Source organism: Xenopus tropicalis, chromosome 7, assembly GCF_000004195.4.
Source record: "Xenopus tropicalis strain Nigerian chromosome 7, UCB_Xtro_10.0, whole genome shotgun sequence".
NCBI lineage: Eukaryota > Metazoa > Chordata > Amphibia > Anura > Pipidae > Xenopus > Xenopus tropicalis.
The window spans coordinates 89,371,309-89,391,736 of NC_030683.2; the positions used below are offsets into that span (position 1 = coordinate 89,371,309).

The 20,428-nt window shown below is 41.4% G+C and overlaps 1 protein-coding gene across 13 annotated transcripts in view; it reads right to left on the minus strand.

The window, feature by feature from the left end:
- Positions 1–5,963: 5,963 nt before the first annotated feature.
- The window catches only part of rere (arginine-glutamic acid dipeptide repeats), a 210,101-nt gene continuing 195,636 nt past the window's right edge, over positions 5,964–20,428 (minus strand). For 12 of the 13 annotated variants that reach the window (XM_031905585.1, XM_002936381.5, XM_004916132.4 and 9 more), the window contains 6 exons: positions 20,200–20,422; positions 18,706–19,420; positions 16,061–16,132; positions 9,174–9,320; positions 8,741–8,921; positions 5,964–8,361 (listed from right to left, as the gene is read on the minus strand). In XM_031905585.1, the coding sequence (XP_031761445.1) occupies positions 8,328–8,361; positions 8,741–8,921; positions 9,174–9,320; positions 16,061–16,132; positions 18,706–19,420; positions 20,200–20,422 (1,372 nt within the window). In that variant the 3' untranslated portion in view covers positions 5,964–8,327. The remainder of the gene's footprint in view (positions 8,362–8,740; positions 8,922–9,173; positions 9,321–16,060; positions 16,133–18,705; positions 19,421–20,199; positions 20,423–20,428) is intronic. The other variant, XM_031905586.1, reaches the window with a different exon arrangement.

Here is a 20,428-nt window from a genome sequence, read left to right on the forward strand (position 1 = left end):
ATTATGGATTTGCCTAGTGCAGTCCCATATAGGGTATAACTAACTTGCATATTTTTACATCCCAGGTGCATGACCTTACATTTTGTTTGTCAAATCCTGGTGCAAGGACGCAACATCCTGGATAAAACTGACTGGGCTGCAGAGTTCTGTGTCATCTGCAAACACTACATACATACATCAAACTTACTGGCCTATATGTAGAATATCCCTGAAACTATAACAGAAACCATATATATGTAACTGTGATTTGGATCTAAACACATGTACCATGAAAGAGACAAAATGTAAAGGGTACCATAAGTTAAGTGGTTATGGTTCATGCTAACCACACAGTGTGAAAATAAACAAAAAAGAAAATGATTACCCTGTTTAGCATTTTGATGCATGTCAGTATATAACTCCTATGCATATAAGTGCAAGTGAGAGCAGCGCTGGTGGGGAGGTGGCCCTCTGCAAGTTTTACTTGGTTTATTTATTTTGTTTTTTTTTTTTCTTTGTCAGTTTCAAAGCTTGGGCTGAAGCTGTGGGCCGCACCTCACAGATTTCAAAGTCAGGATCCAGCTTTGATACTGACAAGCAGCTCTCTGAGGCAGAAGGCACCGCTGTGAAATTCTTCAGAGGGAAGCAGAGGAGGAGGGAACTCAGCCAAGAGGGACGAGGAAGGGAGCGTGAAGCAACACGACCCTCTGCCTGATGAGAGGCAACACAAGCACCAGATAAAATGAGAAGCTGCTGAGATACAGGTCTATGAATGTCAGAGGTGGATAAGGTCAGCATCTGAGCAGGACGTGCAGCAGCAGAACAGGGCTTGGGGTTGTCAGCAAAGCTTTTCTTGCCTCTGCAAATGAGCCAGTACTGTCTATACTTTTCAACCTAACCATTACCTCCCCTCCTGACGACATGGGATGCCCCCTAATCGGTCTTTTGTGGAGTTGTTCAAAAACAGTTTTTTGCGTCTTTGTTTCTAGCGTGTGCTAGCAGTGGCTCAGATCTGAGAAAAACATTAGGTGAGACACATTTTTAGGACTTGTCCAAATCCAAAACCAAATACTGGATTTGCTACATTCTACCTAAATATATATTATCTTACTCTTACTTAGATGGTGGATTCCAAGCAGCCTTTATAGTTGCATCCCTGAGGTTACTGACCAGGCCTAAGTAGCCGTGAGCAGTATTCCCCAGGCCTGGATTGAATCTGTGGATTCTGGCATTTGCCATACTCAGGTGGCATTTCAAGTACACGGAGGCCCAATAGTGACCATTTTGAATCTCAGTCAGGGCCTGGTGTTCCCTTCTGTTTTGAGACTGTTTTTTAATGAGCATCATTATTGTTGCATGGTTTTACAACAATTTGTAGTACTGTGTCTTAATATCTATGTTTTGGAGCAAGAACTCCTTCTTTTAAAATACATAAGGGTTTCTGGTATAGGGAAGTAGGGTGAGAAGAAGTCAGTGGGCCACCATTGCCACGAGGTGTGCCAGTCAGTGATGAAACCACCAGTGAATAGTGGTGGGAACGGGCCAATAACACAGAATTTATGTATGTATAAAGATTATAGAGCACTGAAGGACAGATATCAGCTGGGTAGATGTGACCGAACTATCTGGAGGGAGGCCATATATTATAATTGAGACATACCTTCATACTGTATTTGCAACACTCTAGGACATCAGAAAATAACAAATATAAGCATGTTTTACTGGGTAATTATTCTAATATTCAGATACAAACAGGAATGCTTTGTATTGGAGGTCTGTCTCACTCAGGCAACTCTATCTTGTACCTCACTGCCCCAGTTATAAGCTGTGAATAAGCAGGTAGCTGGAATTAAGAGAGGAACTTTCCTGTCAGTGTGCCTAGCCCATTTGGAATTGGGGAGACGGGGCTGTTAGGGCTGGGTGGGGGTCAGTAGTTGGAACGGGTTTGCTGTAGGGCAGGGCACAGGAACAGGCTAAGCTGCGGCAGTAAATGTCGGGCTGTAGTTGGGTTTCAGCGAGCAGCCGAGGCTGTGGGAATGCCATGCGCTGCCTGCGCTAATGACAGGGCTTGCCTGGTAATTAAAGCAAAATCACTGAGGACCTTTTCTTCCCAGACAGCGGCAGCATCCTGTGATTAATCCCCGGCACGGCACCTCGCTCTAATGAGGCCTACCGCAGGGGACAAGCGGGGGAGGGGATGCACCAGACGCTTCTTATTAAAGAACAAATAAGGCTCCGAGCTCCCTCCCCGACAGAATTTCCTGGGCCTGCGTTACAGGAGGGCGAAGCGCACACGTGTTGAGTGTGGCCTTTTCCTTCAGGGCAACAGCGCAGATGAGGAAAAAGCTTCTCATAAATGCTGGGAAAGAGAAGGAAATAATTAGTCCCTTCACCGTCAGACCTGGATGGAGCTCAACAAACCCAACGCACTCGCTTTCCTGTCACAGTTGCCTCATTCAGTGCCTCAGTCTCACAGTGATCATTGCCAATTATTCCAGAAACGCTCAATTATAAATAAACATTAAGGGGCATTTTTTTTTTTTTAACAGGAAGCAAATTCTAAAAAACAAAAACATGCTAAACAAGCTGCAACAAACGCGTATAGAATTTGGGAGTCTCTTTTAAGCAATTTTGATGAATACTCCGGAGAAACCACCTGGTGCACCCTCTTACATAGGGCTAACATACACATAAACCATATTTATAAAGCTGTGCCCCAAGAAAAGGAAAACAGAAAAAAACATTCTCTTTGAGCACTTCCTTATCCTGTCACTATGTTTTGACAGGGAAGCAATAAACCCACACAACAGACAGGTGGGTGTGTGCCCAAGCTTTACAATGAACCCCCTTCCCAGGCACTTGCTAGTAATAATAAATCGAGCAGACAAAAATGACAATTTGCCAAAGCGGAAGAAATGGAGGGTGGCTGGCTGAAATGTAAACTCCTGACCCTCAGTATTGTGCAAAATAAAGCTGTAAATCTTGCCCTAACCACAGGTGCCTTTAATTTGTGAGGAACTGCTATGTTAATGGCACTGAGGCTGGGGGCTAGGAGTGAGGGAAGGTGTTAGTGAGTGCTTACCATACTTCAGTCAAACCACGGGCAATGGTATGGCATGATCTTTACTAAGATTCAAAATAAATAGTGATTGTCTTTGGGATCTAACAGCAGCCCCCACTGGCATTTGCCAGTCTGGGTCTGGAAGGGAGACAGGTATAGATATTGAGTTTCTTATGGCTGCCAACCTTTCTTTGGCTGTCTGACTGGGCTGGAAAATTTCTTTAGCAGCCGTAGAGACTTATAGTGCACAGCATTGCCACTTATTGGAAAAAAGCTGGTTATTCAGATGGAACCTTCCATTATAAACTGGCAACAAAACCCTGAAATGAACTGGATGCAACACTGGTGGTAAATCTCCTTTTTCCATTCAAAATTGCAATCTTTAAGAACTTTTAACACTATTCTGTGTAAGTTGTCATTTTCCATTTCTAGACCAATTTTTATTGAAGCCCGAGCGTGTTTCATTTCATCCAAAGTGCAAATACGTGCACTAGATCCCAAAAACTCAGGGTCACCTGGCCAAAGGTGCAAAATGCCCCAAAGTCTTCAGATGTGCTGTCCTCCCAGGACTTACCTGAAGCATGTGCCTTTTCTCTGTGAATCAGTGCTGTGACGTGATACCAAGCTTTAAAGTATTCTCCACCCTGCTGCTCTTTACATGGCTTTCACTTTTATACAGCAAGTGCTGAGTTTGGCACAGTAGCCTTTTTGCCAGGGAGGGGGGCCCTTTGCCCCAACCTCCCCGGCAAAAAGGCCTGCAGGAGGCAAGGGTCTTCAGACCCCCTTCGCCGCAAGGCTAGGGGGGGGTCTGAAGGGGGCGCAAAATAAGAGCTTGGGCTTCAAAGCAAGGTGCTTCCCCACCCTTGGCCACGATCAAGTGATTCTCTGTTCTCTTAGATGGTAAACTGATAACAACAGACACTTGATCTTAGCCAAAAGGCCAATGCCTGGCCTGAAATCAGTGTACTGTATAAATCTATACAAGATGAACTGCACCTCCTGCTTCAGTATAAGACCCTCTCTGGCATCCTGGTGGCTACTGTGCCAAACTCAGTACTTGCTGTATAGAAGTGAAAGCCATGTAAAGAGTAGCAGGGTGGAGAATACTTTAAAGCTTGGTATCACGTCACAGCACGGATTCACAGAGAAAAGGCACATGCTGAAGTAAGTCGACATCCATATAAGAGGAGCATTCTGGGAAATTCGTGGTATTTATATAGGTGCTTTAATATCAGATTGACATTAGTTTGAGCAATGTAATAGGTGATGGATTGATCCATATTCTCGAGTATAAGCCATTCCAGTATATAATCCAGCCCAGACTGAAAATCTGTGGGTTCTGTCAAATGCCAAAGGGTCACTATTTATTGGGCTGATGGGGGCTGTTTGGGCCTCTGTGTTTTTGACAGGCCAGGGCCTATTTTGGGTCTCAGTCTGAATCTGTATAAAAGTGTGCTGCCTTGCCAGTAACAGTGTATTGAACTGAAAAATAATGTTCAAAAAAAGAGATGGGAAATGCAAAATGACAAGTCTTAGGTTTGAAACCCAATGTTGAAAGGCCCACCTAAATGTTTAATGCCATGAAGGTACAGCCTTGATGAGCCGTAATCTCCAACATAATAGCGTTCTCAAGTCCAGCTCGCTAAACCTTGCAAGTCTCAACAGCTGCAAATGTATAGTGCCAGCTCCCCCTGTTGATGGCTTTTAGGAACTGCATATACCGGTCTGTTTAGGTTATGGGGGTTGTATTATAAAATGGGGCCGTTCCACTTGGCAGCAGGTTGTATTCCAGTGTCACACAATCAGCATTACTGGAGCACAGTTACCAAACTTAATTGTGAAAAACCAACACATTCAGATTTGTGAAAGAAGGAAAATAATACCCTGCTAATTGGTAATACATCCTTGAATGGTAAAACAGACATAAGTTGCCCTTGTCCATAAGCATTAATTCTAAACCATGGGATCTGCTTTAGTGGTGAAATGAGAAGTGATACTGCTTTTTCCTACCTACAGTTAAGGTGACAATCACAAAACAATAATGAGGGTGAAAAAATAGCAATTAAATTGTACATACCAGCAAAAGAACACTTGCTAAAATGATCTTAAAAGAGGATAAGTTTATATATTATGTATACACTTTTAAATTTTCAAATGCAATAGTCATTCTGAATATTAACTACAATAGCAGAAATTCTACTGAATCTTTAGGTAGCGCACACACATAGGTTTGTATATGCTGCCACATGGTGGCCAGTGGAGGCATTACACTAATTACATTCATTTCTAATATAAACCAGGTTTTGCCTGTGACAAGTAGAAAAGACATCTCTAAATGAATTGTGTTAAGAACCCAATAATCTGTACATTAAAAGGTAGATGTTCTGAATGACAGCCACCATGGACAGCCACTAAGGATTCATGGATCTGCAGTTAACCACACATGTTGGGCGACTGTTCAACATTTCTGGTCAAAGACCTTAAGAATGAACTGACAGCCCATGCAGATATTAGGCTTGTTTAGGTTATTCTGCCTAGGCAGCTGGTAACATAAGTGTAAAGTTAAACATCTTTAGCATAGATGTATGTAAACTTAAGGACTCAACTGTATGTATAATTATGGTAATACATGATGTAAACATTCACCCTTGTATAAAAAATGTGAAAAGAAAGGGACAAAACGGAGCACAGCGCAATAATTTGGCCACAAATAGTGTTTAAGGACTTTTCTTGGTAATGAACACAAGGATATTTGCTTTATGGGTGTCATGGATTGGTCAGACCAAGCCATCCACATTTAAGACTGCTCTTCTGACATGGGTCAGTTTAGCTTTGCACCCAACTGCACAGTTATTAACTATATATAATAAACACAACATTTTGATGATTTTACATTTCAGAGAAAACCACCCAAGACAAAGGCTGTGGTGTAGCTTGCTTTATTGTTTATGTCCACAAATATTTCCAAAAAAATTACAAAATACTCAAAATGGAGAAAACACAGAAGTCACGAATTTCTGGGTTTCTACCCCCATGGCAAACTACTCCTATATACATTAAAATCTTCAAGATATATATAGAAATGGAGCAGTCTGGATGTACAATCTGCTTAACGGTGCCATGAAACAAGTAGCCTTACATTTTTATTTTATTTTTTTAACACGCTGAACGAGGTACGTCCGAGATTACAAAAGAAAAATAAAAAGAAACGTAACAAAGGAAGCTGGGAAAAAACTAGAACAGAATAAAACTGAATGAAACAGAACTACTCAACAAATACTCTGCTAGAAGGATGTGCTGATCTCCCTAGCAGAGAACAAATGCACCTATTCGTATGGGAGAGGCCTGGATACCAAACCTGTGCAGGCCTCATCACCAGAACAGGCTTTACACAAACAGCCAAGGCAGATAAAGAAACCAAGCACCCCAAAACTCAAAAAAAAAAAAAAAAAAAAAAAATACAAAAATGATGCATGTATGAATATAAACTGCAGTCTTGTTTAATATTGAGAACATGTAAAGTAACAAAAAGTGTGGCCTGTAGAATGAGAAGACTTCTGCTGTTTCTGATCTCAATGCAATATAGGTAAGTGGCATATGAGTACAAGCTTTACTGATGAGCAGATACAGGATTGCCATTATGTTGCTAAAGGTGATCAAAGCCTGCTTGTTGCATTAATAAAAATAAAGGTAAAAGACATATCTGCAAACAGTGTAGGGAGAATGCCCGCGTTAACACTTCCCCTAATATCTGCCACCAACAGGTGTTGTCTATAGACTTGTTGAAGAGTGAAGGGGTGCTTGAGTCTTTATCCAGCGTGCTTTGCCACAGCCCTGAAATGCTGAGTGCCAGAAATAACAGTCAGAACAGCAGGGATAGTGCCCTGATTGGGGGTTGCTAGGAGACCATGTGGAAGAGGATTCTTCAGCATCCGGACAACTGCTCTAATGCATGCAGCTTACCAGGCCTTGCCTTTAACTACAGCCTCTGCCTGCCCTTTTAGACCTCAGCTGGTGGGTAAGCAGTTCCTAAATGTGCCTTTATATGTGTCAGCTGCACAGCCAAATCATTTCACTCATGTCAAAACCTGCTATTGTAATGTTGGAAGAGAAGTGGGAAAAAACAATTAGATAAACAGACAACAGAAAAAAATGACATGAAATAAAAAAATAATAGCCCAGGTTAAATAGAATCTGTACAAATAAAACCCTTGGCATTAGGTATAGCAGGCCCGAAACACTAAAATATAGGAAGTTTTCCTTATAAATTAAATAATAAAAGTTCTAACCCTGCAGAAACTTCAATGCTATAAAGTGAAGATACGCACAAGCCTGTGTGCATTTTGCATCTACAACTTAAAACGCTGTAGCCCCTTATCTACAAGTGACATACAATAACTTGTAAGGAGAATCGTTTGGGAGTAAAACAAAAACAATTAGAATAAAAAAAAACAAAACAAAACCCCAAAATCTGTCTCCCCACAGATCAAACACAGTCTGGAGAAGGGGAGAGCAGTGAAGTGGTGGAAGTTGGAAACAGGTGGGAATGGGGATCACTTAGGCTCATACAGAAATAAGCATTTAACCGAATAATAACACAAAAGCATGAATTTAGGATTGCACTGTTACCACTGCATTCTTGGTAATGTCCAAAGTCTTTCCTCTTCTGTGGATCTTAACCACCTAGCTGGCACAGTATAGCGCCAGTAGGCAGTGAAGTGGTTAAACAATTCTGGCCTCCGGTTGGCTTGAACTCACAGTTAGTAACTGCAAATACAGGGACAGGGGCAGAGTGTTTTTTGAGAACTTTCCACCAGTCCTTGTTCTCAGAATGATTGTAGTCAGTGGACAGACTGGAGCAATTTTATACAATGATAGCAGTCTCCTGACAATGTAATAAAAAATGGAATTATCTGTATCACAGCACTAGAGACCCCTGGGTGTGGTTGGAGGGTAACCAAGTCTCTTGCATCATTCACACACAGTGAGTGAATATATGGGTCTTTGCACCTCCAGAATGTGAGGAGAAAAGTCAAAACTGTTCCCATTGTCCATCAACTGCCCTCCCTCTCCCCCAAACCTACTCCCTCCCGAGGCTGGGGAAAAATGTGTGTCATGCAGGGAACTTCCAGAACGGCCTTGAGGTGTCTTCTCTACAGATGAAGCAAAGGATCTGGCAAGTCTTAAATATCGAAGAAATCTGTGCAGCCTCTGGGAACCTGTTGTATGGAGCCTGACTCTCCTAAGGAGGGATGGAGGGGAGGGAAGGATCCATGGTCACGCTCTGTTACAACTGCTTGTCCCCTTCTTTCTTCAGTCGACTGAAAAGAAGACAAGATTCAGGGACCCAACAATAAGAAATCCACATTCTTATTTCAGGATTGGCTTGGCCCTTGTCACCTTTACAGAATGTAACAGGACCACTATCATTTTATAATATAATGGACCACAAAGGGTAAGTTTGAACGCAAGGTCCAAAAACATAGGATGCAAGTGAAGTTAGCGGCACATGGGTTGCATGAGCTATGCATCCTGACATATACTGTGACTTTTGGCCAAACCACACAGAGCTGTCAATATTCTGTTTCAGTTATGCTAATCACACCATGCATATGGTGATTGGGGTCATTCATTTTGGGTTATGCTGAGCATATAAAGAAGCCAGCATGTTGCCAGAGACATGATGGAATGAAATCTTACCTGTAATAATCTTCTTGGCTGGGTAAGTGCCCACCGTGCATGTGAGGGTGCCCATGTAACCATTGTTGCTCCATTGCTAACCTCTGTAGCTCAGCAGACTGAGCATGCATAGCTTGAAGCTGGTGGGCAGCAGACATTGGAGGTGGGATACCTGCAGGTAGTTCCCGAGGGTAAGGGGTACCTGTAAAAGAGTGAAAAGAAATGAGAGCCAACAGACAATTAGAAAACAATATGCAGTGAGATAAAATACACCACATATACCCACAGTGCAGTGCTTATAAAAGGCACCTGGGGGTTCCAAATGTTGTTTGGCCTGACTGTCTAATCAGCCGTATATTTTTCAACAAAAGATGTTCAAACTCTATGCTGGCTAAATGAGCCTGGTTCCACAAAACTTCGCATGTGTTATGTTACACAGACATTGGTTACTGACCAAAAACAGGGTGCCGAAGCATTTCGTGCTCGTGGGGAGGTTGTCCCAGCAACGCGTTAGGGATGGTACCAGGTGGGTATGGGAAACGTGCCAGATGAGGCCCAGCAGCCAAGGGATCCACCAGTGGGTGAACAGGACCTGCAGACCCTGGAAAAAAAACAAAACATAATTAAAGGGATTGTTCACCTTTGAGTTAACTTTTAGTACCATGTAGAGAGTAATATTCTGAGGCAATTTGCAATTGGTCTTAATTTTTTATTGTTTGCAGTTTTTCAGTTTTTGTCCAGAAGCTCCAGTTTGGAGTTCCAGCAGCTATTTGGCCGTTTAAGATCCAAATTACCATAGCAACCAGGGTGTGGTTTGAATGAAAGACTGATATATGAATAGAAGAGTATTTGAATAGTAAAATAAGTACTAAAAAGTATCAATAACAATTAATCTGAAGCTTCACAGAGCAATAGTCTTTTGGCTGCCGGGGTCAGTGACCCCCATTTGAAAGCTGCAAAGAGTTAGAAGAAGGCGGCAAATAAGTCAAAAACTATAAAAAATAAATAATAAAGACCAATTGAAAAGTTGCTTAGAATTGTCCATTCTATAATATACTAAAAGTTAACCACCCCTTTAAGCTTTTGTGGCATGAAGCAGAGTCATTTGGCACAAACAATACAATCTAGAGAGATCTGGACTGGGAGATTGGGTTTGCGAGCGAGCCTCACTAACCAACTAGTAGCAGCAGATCTGGTTAATTACATGAAATACGTCTGACTAATTACAGGCATATATCTCACGTTACACACACACTTACCTGATAAAGAAAGATAATTTTACATAGAGAATACCATTTTTTAAAAATGGACATGATTTCTAATGGTACAAGCTGAAAAGGCTACTTTATATTACTGGTGAATGCTGACCTAACTAAGCTCAAGTTCAGATGGATTACATTAGAGATGTCACAATAAGTAAAAGAAGATACAAAGTATACTTCTGGGGGCTGCACTGCATGCATACTGTGAGCCTGTGGTGCCCTATGGGTGATTTGGCTGAAGGTACAGCTACACGCCTATATAGCTCCCAATGGCAGATTATTTAGAGCGTAAGTGTCAGTATGTGAGCTGCTGTGGCTCACCTGCGCACTGTACAGCTGCCTTATATGTAGCAGGAAGTAAAGGCTGCAGCCTTAGACTTAACCACCACCTCCCTCCGTCCCCCAAAAACTGAAACCTTGTTCTTATATATTCATGCTTTCTGTGCTTTGCTTACCTTAACAGAAAATAAAATTGCCAATTTAAAGTGGCCCAGACAGCTATAAGTGCACATGCCACAGGGTGCAATCTTTATCCTGCCCTCCACTCCTAAGAGCAGTTATCAGTAAGCCGAAAAATGAGAAGTGGAGCAGCTGGCTTGTTGGGCAGAAATGGCCAATTGCATTCAGTTCATTTTAGGGGTGGAGCCTCTGGCCTGATTGAATGTGCTTTTATTCAATGTGCTACAATGCAACAGAGCATCTAAATCGCTATTTTTTCCACTTTAGTTTAGAATTCTGTGTCTTACAGCGTATATGTTATTCACAGATATATATACATATGTTTCGATTATTTAAAGAACCACTGTGCACCCTCCAATATTTTCTGTGTGTGCGTGCATGTGAATATATATTTAAAAATCCACAGCATCCCCCACATCTACGCATTTCAGTTCCTCTAAAACTGTGTGTGTGTATATAAATATATATATATATATATATATATATATATATATATATATATATATATATATATATATATATATATATATATATATATATATAGAGAGAGAGAGAGAGAGAGAGAGAGAGAGAGGAAAAAATGGAAGAATGCCGTACTCACAGGGCTTAGTGTAGAAAAAAAAGAGTAGTTTATTCAAACAAAAACCTAACGTTTCGGCTGGAACCTCAGCCTTTCTCAGAGAAAGGCTGAGGTTCCAGCCGAAACGTTAGGTTTTTGTTTGAATAAACTACTCTTTTTTTCTACACTAAGCCCTGTGAGTGCGGCATTCTTCCATTTTTTGCTCTATATACTACAGCTCTTAATACTGCACCCAGGCGATCTGTGACTCCATCAGACGTGAGTGCCTGTTGCTTGGACTTATATATATATATATATTCTGTGCAATGTGTCTACAATAAATTTGTGAAGATTTTTATAGGATGTGCTTTTATTGTATTGATATAACTGGCTCTTTAAGGGGAAATAAATGTAAGCTAAAATTGCTCATAAATAAGGCATATCCCTTTTACTGAAACAGGAAGCTGCAAACATGAGATGAAAAAATTTAGACCAAAAAAAAAAAAAAAAATGTAAAAAGGAGAAATTTAGGGTAAAAGTACAGATGTTTCTACTATAAAAGGAAATATGATCTGAATATCCTAGTACTAATTTAAATGCAAAATTGTACAGTTGCAGCCAAATCACCTTTACCATGTTGTCACGTTATGTCTCTTTCCGTTAAAGGAGAAGGAAAGGCTAATAAAGAGTTAATCTCAAGCTGCAGGCATCCTTCAGTTCTCTCAATAGTGCCCTTAAGTCTCCCCTTATTTCACCTGTTCAGATGATCAGAACAGGAAGAAAACACGCTGAACTGTGTAAAGAAAGTTCCCATAATGCCTCACTACTGCACCAAGACCCAGACCTGTGCACATGTTCAGTTTGTAAGACTATAAGGAAGCTTCCTGCTGATTGGTTTAGATCCACATTCCTAAGGGGGGAGGGGGGAGTGAGTTCTTAGCGTTCTTGAGGGAGGGGGGAGCAGGAAAGGGGAGAGAGCAGAGAGCTGCGTGTCTCTGGCACACGAATTACAGACAACAAATCTTTTTTCAGAGAAGTCAGTGCAGCGTTTCTGTGAGTGCTTATGGCTGTATACAGGAGCAGGCCGAGCTGACCGGGCGCCCTAGGGAACCCGGTCGGCCAACTCCGCCCACCTCCCCGAACGGCGCATGCGCGCCAAAGCACAGAAGGCGGTGCAGGGGGGGGCGGGGCGATTAGATCGGTCATTGCCTCCGCTGCTAACGACAAGCGGCGGAGGCAATGACAAAGTAGCACTAGGGGTAGGCAGGAGTGGATCCTGCCTGGCGCCCCTCAATCGTTGCACCCTAGGCAGCTGCCTCTTCTGCCTACCCCTAGTTCCAGCCCTGGCTGTATATACATAGACCTTTCTGATAAAGCTTACTTAGTTTTTACCTTTCTTTCTCCTTTAAAGGAAAAGCAACGCTAAAAATGTTTTAACTAAAAAATCTATTCTACCCTCCCCCAATAATTGCCCTATCCTGAAAACGATTTGTTATTTATAATGCTTTAGAAGAAAATACCTGTTAAACTTGGCTTCCGGTTATTTCAACAAAGCCGATATGGCCATGCAGGAGAAAGTATTGGGTGAAGTTTAACTATGCGGTGATCGATTGATCGAGTCTAGCCTGACTCCTTCCTATACAGAAGGAAGGATAGACTCGATCAGTCGATCGCCGTATAGTGGATGCTTCCCCTGAAACTTTCCCTGCGTCGCCATATCGCCTTTGTTGAAATGACCGGAAGTTTTTTACAGGATAGGTCAATTATTGGGGGAGGGTAGAATAGATTTTTTAGTTAAAAATTTTTAGTGTTACTTTTCCTTTAATACAAGGGAAAAAATACCAAAATTTGCCACCAGGTGGCACATGGTCTATGGCATTTTCTATTGTGTTTTGTTGGCAAGTCTTTGACTAAAAGTATAGTGTCTGGACATGGTGAGACAAAAGGTGAACACTTTCTGGCTGCATCTGTACACAGCAGACCCTGCACACACATGAACACTCAAGCAATCATTTTGGTGCCAATGTCTACAGCTTGCCCAAGATAATAACACAGAGCTCTGTGCAACATTAAAAAAAGGTTTGTATTTTTCCCACAAAATACTATGCTACTTAAAGGAGAAGGAAAGTCAAAATCTATTAAGCACACTATTAAATAGTACTACTATTGCTGTGTAAAAATGCTCTATTTCTGGCTTGCCTAATGAAAGATTTACAGAGACACACTTACTACAAACTGCATACTTGTTTAAAGTGAACGGCGCCGCCATCTTTAAAAAGGGATGCCCATACCCTTTCCCTCACCATCTCTACTGCACACGCGTCCCCAAACCAACAGCCCGCACCTGCCAGCGCATACCCACCAGTGCAGAAACATCTCCCCCCGCTCCACTCTCCAATCCCCACACAACAGCACAAACTATTGCACCCCCGTCTGCTCCCCGCACCTGCCGGCACCCACCAGTGCAGAAACATGCCCCCGGCCCCCCCCCTTGCTCTCCACACAAAAGGACAAGCGATTCCACCCCCCGTCTGCCGGCACACACCAGTGCAGAAACATCCCATCCCCCCTGCTTCAAGCCCGCCGCTCCCGGCTCCCCGCTCCACTCCGGTCCGGCTGCCGCTGCATGCGCTATTTATATAGCGCGTTGCCATAGCAACCAGACGCTTGCCGGTTCTGTTGGAAGGGGGAGCACGGCTGCTTGTGCAGAAGAGGGACATGTGCGCATGCGCCGCCTACAGTAACAAGTCGCCAAGTCTGGGAAGGAGCGATGCATTATGGGAATCTTATCTACACAGCTCAGCGATTGTTTTTCCTGTTTGGCTTCCGATCTTCTGAACAGGTGAAGTATGGGGAGACCTAAGGGCACTATTGAGACAACTGAAGGTATGCCTGCAGCTTGAGATTTACTCTTTATTAGCCTTTCCTTCTCCTTTAAAAAAGGAAAACTACCAGCTTTATAATCATACCCAAAGTGTGTCCTCTTCAATTATAATAGGTCTTGCCCTTAGTAGGAAGCAATGCACATCTTAGTAAGTCTTACCACAAAACCCAAAATACTACTAATTTGGCAGCTTTCCTTTCAGCATGGTTTTTGTGCATCTTCCTTTAAAATGAAACATTGCATGTACACAGCATTGCCATGTCCTTGTGTTTTATTATTATCTGCTACACCCAAAATGAATTGGAATAGATGATGATTTCCACAGACTATCCCCTGCATTGTGACCGCGCTGGTTTAGCAGCTAAACGTCTGGAAGACTGAATGACTACTGCCATCAACTTCGGGGCACCGCACTCTCCCTATGCAAAACTTAATGGTGCAGAACGGGATTTCACAGGATTTCACTGGATTTCACTATTTTACATATTCTCATTGAAGTCTTTCTGAAAATATAAGACTTTTGTGAGCTGAGAGCTACTTTGTGCTGCTGTTCCTACTGCAGTTGGTAGCATCTAGATTTAAAAGCACCCCCTCTCATGTCTTAGGCCTAAAATAATAATGGTTTTCGAGACAGAATCTCTACTGGAATGTTCAGTTATGAAGATAATAGAAACTCAAGCAAGTCATTGACACTAATGTTACAGAGTGTCAGGAGTCACAGTGTGAGCATTAGCCTAAATACAGATTGGTCATAATAGACTTCTGCCCTGAGGAAATCTTTTATTCCTATTCATAAATCAGCAAATTATTCTAGTATTTAAGGGCTCTCTTCCATGTTAATTCAGAAACATACTATTATTGCCCATGTTATCAGTGAAGCACATTGTACAAATCCAAGGAAAGTCACTGATGATTAGAGGTATTAGTTGGTTCCTTTGATACAAGACACACATACAGTTCTCATATAGCAGGATTATCAGTAGCACATTTATATGCAACATGCAGATATAATAATAGCGCAAGTAATTTTTGTACCAGCCATGCCATTTTATTTAAGCACTGCAATGAGTTCCATATCATCCACTCAAAATTCACACAGAAACATCTTCAAGTTAGAATGTTTATAAATACTTGGTTCAGATGAACTCTCCAGAGGCCATATATCTACATGTCAACAAATCTATCAACAACTAAAGTATAGGTGAGAATGGACTCACACAGGTTTTTCTGCGTGGCACTACAAAAAAAACAAAATTGGACTGCCCAATTACCTAATTCAGCTCATGTATTGCTCCATCTGTCTGAAATAACACCCTTTAATTATTATTTTAACAAATTGGTCTGATGGTTCATTAGTTGTCAAAGCTGATCATGTACTGCAGCAGATAAAGTAACTGCCAATTACACAGATACAGAGGCCAACTAACCCAGCTTTACAGGTGTTGTTTCTCCATGAATCTACTTTCAGCCACACATCAAGCTCACTCACGAATAGCTGCCAATTTCCTTTGGGTATGAAACATTTAGCTATGTAAGGGCTTGCTCTCTACAAAGTAGAATTCAGGCAAGGCAAGCTTTTCTGTGATTAATGCATTACTTATAAATATATATTGATGAGAGCCCTTCAGAACAGAATGTCACTAGGAGGTGAGAAGAAGAATGCCAATGGAACATGCTGAAGTGCCCAACACAAAGTACAATACTCTGCAAAGATCCCAGGCAATGCCTTTCTAGGCTAAAAGCTTTATGTAGAATTAGCCAGGGCAGATCCCCACATTTCTAAACCAACAAAACTAGCCACAGGGAAGCACAATTGCAAACAGTTCTATATTGCTGCAAGCATCTATTGTACTACAGTAGCCCACTTTGTATTATAAAGCTGGATGATGTGTTAATAATTCAAATGTACAGCAAATCTTTCATTGTGTCTTGTTGTCCTCAGTAAACACAGCAGGAATTGCCTTGCCTTTCATAAAAGCAAAATGAGCATTTACTGCCACTTAAGCCAAGCCCAAGAGATCTGTGTTTAGTCAACAAGTGGCCAACACAGGTCAGCTGTTTAAAGTTCACCCTGCTATCATCACTTAGTTTTACATTTTAGGCTCGCTTCTCACTTTGCAGTGTTCTCCCGGTCTCCCAAGTCCTTATCCTCAATATAAATCATTGTATTCATTTACCAGGAAAGTGGACTGGAACACATGTCCCGTTTTCAGCCACGCCCGGCCAAGACTTAGAGTTACAGCAGCAGTCTATTAAAAACACATAACATCGTAAGATGCCGATGTCTTTACAAAGTCACATAGATGCATCAACACTTTTGCATTCTTAAACAACAGGCTGGTTTGCCCAGAATGGAAAATGAACAACCCTACGTTTGATCTGTCAGTGCATTTTTATAGGGGTTCCACACGGTGATAACCACCATTTGCAAGAAAATTCAGACTTTAATAGAATTGGTAAGTATTTTTGATGATTCTATGAATGCTTAACAAGTAATACAGGAAATGTATTTCTATTAGAAAACGTGAATTATTTAAGGAGAGAGAACATTAACATTCAGGTATTGTAAACCATCTTAAACCGAACAGTGTTAACCCTGTGACTTAAGAAGCTTCAGTTGGAATGGTTTTACATATAAAACATGTTGTAATATACATTCAATAAATCTTTGTCTTTTTTCAATAATGGTTCATACCAAAATATTCTTCTGGTGCAGCAAAATGACTGAAATGCAGTCATGCACAATGGGGAAGAAAGGTGGGTCCTTACACAGGCATTTATTCAATGGTTCCACAACATAGGGATGCATGAGATAAAAAGACCCCATTCTTTCCTATGGGGCCTGTACTGACATAGTGCAGTCCCCATATGCAAGAATCTTATATGTTCCTGTACAGAGGAATGCATAAAAGCAGCAACAACACACGAACTCTAGAATAAACACTCATGCGTTATAGGGCCCTTAGAAAACAGGGTAATTTAAAAAAGCAAACAATAAAAGTGGGTATAAGCAGGGATCGAGCACACAACACTACTAGTTTCCTAGTATGAGACACGTGTGTGTGTGTGTATTTACTGTGTAAATATATTCACGATTACACACTATTCCAATGAATACTACAAATTTAAGATATCTAACACAATTTTTTTTCTAATATACAGTAGGAGTTCCCTTTTAATTTAAAAGTGAAATGCAAACTTAACTGAAAAGAACGTTTTTAACTTTCACAGGTATTGCAACCTAAAGAAATGCTTGCTAGTCAGGCATGTGTGGCTCAACTTTGGGGTGAAATTCTGAGATGTCTCAAGAAACTTCATAGTGGATTAAAGGAGACATATAGGATAAATGGGAAAAACCCTAATTTTGTAGGCAATTATGAATAATATACAGTGCTGGTTAATCCGATCTGTAACAATGGCCCCTTTATTTGAGCTCCCTATAGATCCTATCACTTCTCCGTCCAGTGTGAAATGAAGAGTGGGCGTGTCCTAACAGTCCCTGCCAGAAGCACAGTAGGAGGGGAATGCCAATCACAGCCCTACATCACACCAGCAGAGACAGGCTTCAGTACCCTGTCAGGTCAGCCTAGCTGCTGATTGGTTCCTATCCTACAGTGCAGTGTATGGAGGGCCGCCGGCTCCCCAGCTCATCCAGAGAATTCAGCCAGCAGGAAGTGGAACAGATGGGTGGGACTAGTGGGGTTTTTGTGGAATTTCTCAATAAATCAGTCTGAAATACAACTTTTTACAGCACAATCCTTCTATATCTAGAGAAGCATAATTACCTGGTACATTCATAATTTTTATAGGATATGTCTCCTTTAATAGCTGGAAACATTACCATACATATCAGAGCATTACAACTTGCCCTTTGGCAGGTTAAAACTAAACAGTAATTTCCCAGCAAGGAATGAAACCATTAATATATATTTTAGTGTGAATTGCAGGCATCCCAAAGGATACTGCTAAAGCCAAAATGGCACTACAGCAACAGTAATATGACAGAAATAATTAACCAAAACTTTATATAGAATCTAGTAAATTTAAAGCAATGACCTGGTTAGAGATCCACACAACAAAAATACAACTGCCTGCACACATTGCATAAATATTTGTTAACATGTTAGCTCATAAATATGAATGTCCAAAAATAGAAAAATCACAAAATACCCACAGAAGTCAAACAATTAACTAAAACACAAGCTCTGCCTACATTTCAGGTGAAACTCATTTATAGGATGGTTTGTTTTCCCTGGTGGAAGGCCAAGATAGGAAAATATCAAAATAAATTCTTTAGAAGAACAATAATCCCCACTGCCCCATTAAAAATAAATGGATTATAAATAACTCAAGTTCTGTAAAGGCAAGAAACCACCTACATATTTATGGAGTATTATCCTCACTGGATTAATGTACTTTAAATATAAAATGATTGCACATTAGTTGATTTCTACTTTTGTTTTGGGAAGTTTTGTAGAAAACTTCTTACAGTTATAACTAAATCAAACAATAAAACCAATTCCAGTAAAGCCTCCTAGAAAGGCTATTTTTTAGAACCCCTATGACCCAGGCTTTTCAGTACTTGAGCCCATCTCTCTCCTCTGTACAAATAAAAGTAGTACCTTATTATAATGAATTACTGACAGGTCAGACAGGGAAACCCAGGACTGTTTGATAGATCCAGCCTGTGCTCAGAAAACATTGCAGGTTGTTTTCATTAACAACATAAGTTGAATAAACTTGTACATATTATGCAAAATAAATAATGGCAGACATTGAAAAAAGCCCCTTGCTCCATTTCCCTGGCCCCTTCCAGGCTCACCTTGATGTAAAGGGTCCTGCTGATGGAGATGGAGGTGTGAATGTATGTGCGAGTGTTGGTGGTGATGAGGAGTGACATTGAACATCTGAAGCCTGGCCAAAGGGTCATTCGAAAGTGATGCCATTCGCTCTGCGTGTATCCTCTCAGCTGCCAGTCTCTCGGGATAGCTCATTTCTGGCCGTAGTTGTGGTCCTGCCAGAGCCAGTCTCTCTCTCTCTAGTGGATTTAAGCCAGGGTGGAAAGAAGCAAATGGGTGAGGTCCTGCTGTTTGGGGGATTAATGCACCATGCCGTGCAAAATGTTCCATTGGGTTAGCTGCAGGGTGGAGTTGATCTAACTCGGGGGGTTTCATCTCAAAGCCAGGCTTCATCCTTTCCCGCAGTTCCCTCTCCCGGATCTCACGTTCCCGCAACTCCCGCTCACGCAATTCCCGTTCCCTCATGGTAGGATCAATGTTATACAATCCTGGCATATGGTAAGCCAATAGTGGATCATTGGGGTTAAGAGGGACAAAGAATGGATGGTTGCGATTGGTGGGGGACATAACATGAGGCCGCGCATATTCACTAAGGGTTCGAAGAGCAGGTGTGTCTGGCCCAATATAAGGGGGTACAGCAGCTATGGTCGTTGGAGGTGGTTCAAAAGAAGGTCTGATGTGAGTTGCAGCACTCAGCTGACTCTCTCCAAGGCGGCTTTCATGTGAACTGCAAGCCTTCTGCTTAAAAAAAAAAAAATCATGTTAATTTAGTTTAAAATAGTTTGATTGCTTTGGAACCTTTCTAAAGGGCTATAAACGCAAAAAATACTAAGCACTAGAGTGAATTAATTGTGCCATAGGATGGACTATCTAAAACATAAGGGCATCTGAAATTAGGTAAAAGAAATGGAGCAATGAAGATTTGGTGAGCTTCATGGGGACAATAGCTGCTTTGAGGGAGTGTTGCAGTTGAATAAAAACCTCTTAGGGTGAAGACACATTGAGCTACTAGCAGCAGCTACTTTTTCATGGCTACTAATGCCAGAAATACTGAGAATTGCCTCTGCTAAAACACACGTAGAGACAATTATCAGTAAATGATTAGCTTTGTCTATCTTTGTAGCCACGACAAGTAGCTGCTACTAGTAGCTGTGTGTGTCTCTTTACCCTCAAATGTAAATGGTGATTGATTGATTCATTGCCAAAGACTCCAATTCAAATATGATGCAGTGAATAAAAATGCGCTGTTGCATGCTGTTAGCAAAAGCAAGTATGTATTTAAAACAAAGACTGTCATTTTGCCACCTTAAATGCAGAGGGCCCTATTTTGTCTGGTTTTTTTTTAAACTCCAACATAAACAAGGCTGAGTGTCCAACTGGCCACTTTTGTGTTTTGTAAAAAGAAATTACCACACTATTTAAAAACAAAAAAAAACAAAACAAAACCCCAAAAAGCATTTTAATTACAAAAAAATATTTATATGTATTATACAATTATGCATTCACAAACAACATACCGCAGCCCTTTCTGCTTCTCTCTCTCGCTCCCGTTCCCTTTCCTTCTCTTTTTCCTTCTCCTTTTCACGTTCTCTTTCCTCTCTGACTTTCTGTTCTGCTTCCCTCTTGGCCTTCTCAGCTGCTTCCTCCCTCTTCTTGGCCAGCTTTGATCCACCCAAAGGAATAAAGTAGAGGTCTGATCTTGCACACGAGTTGTAACCTCGATCCCAATGCTTGTAGAACCTGTGT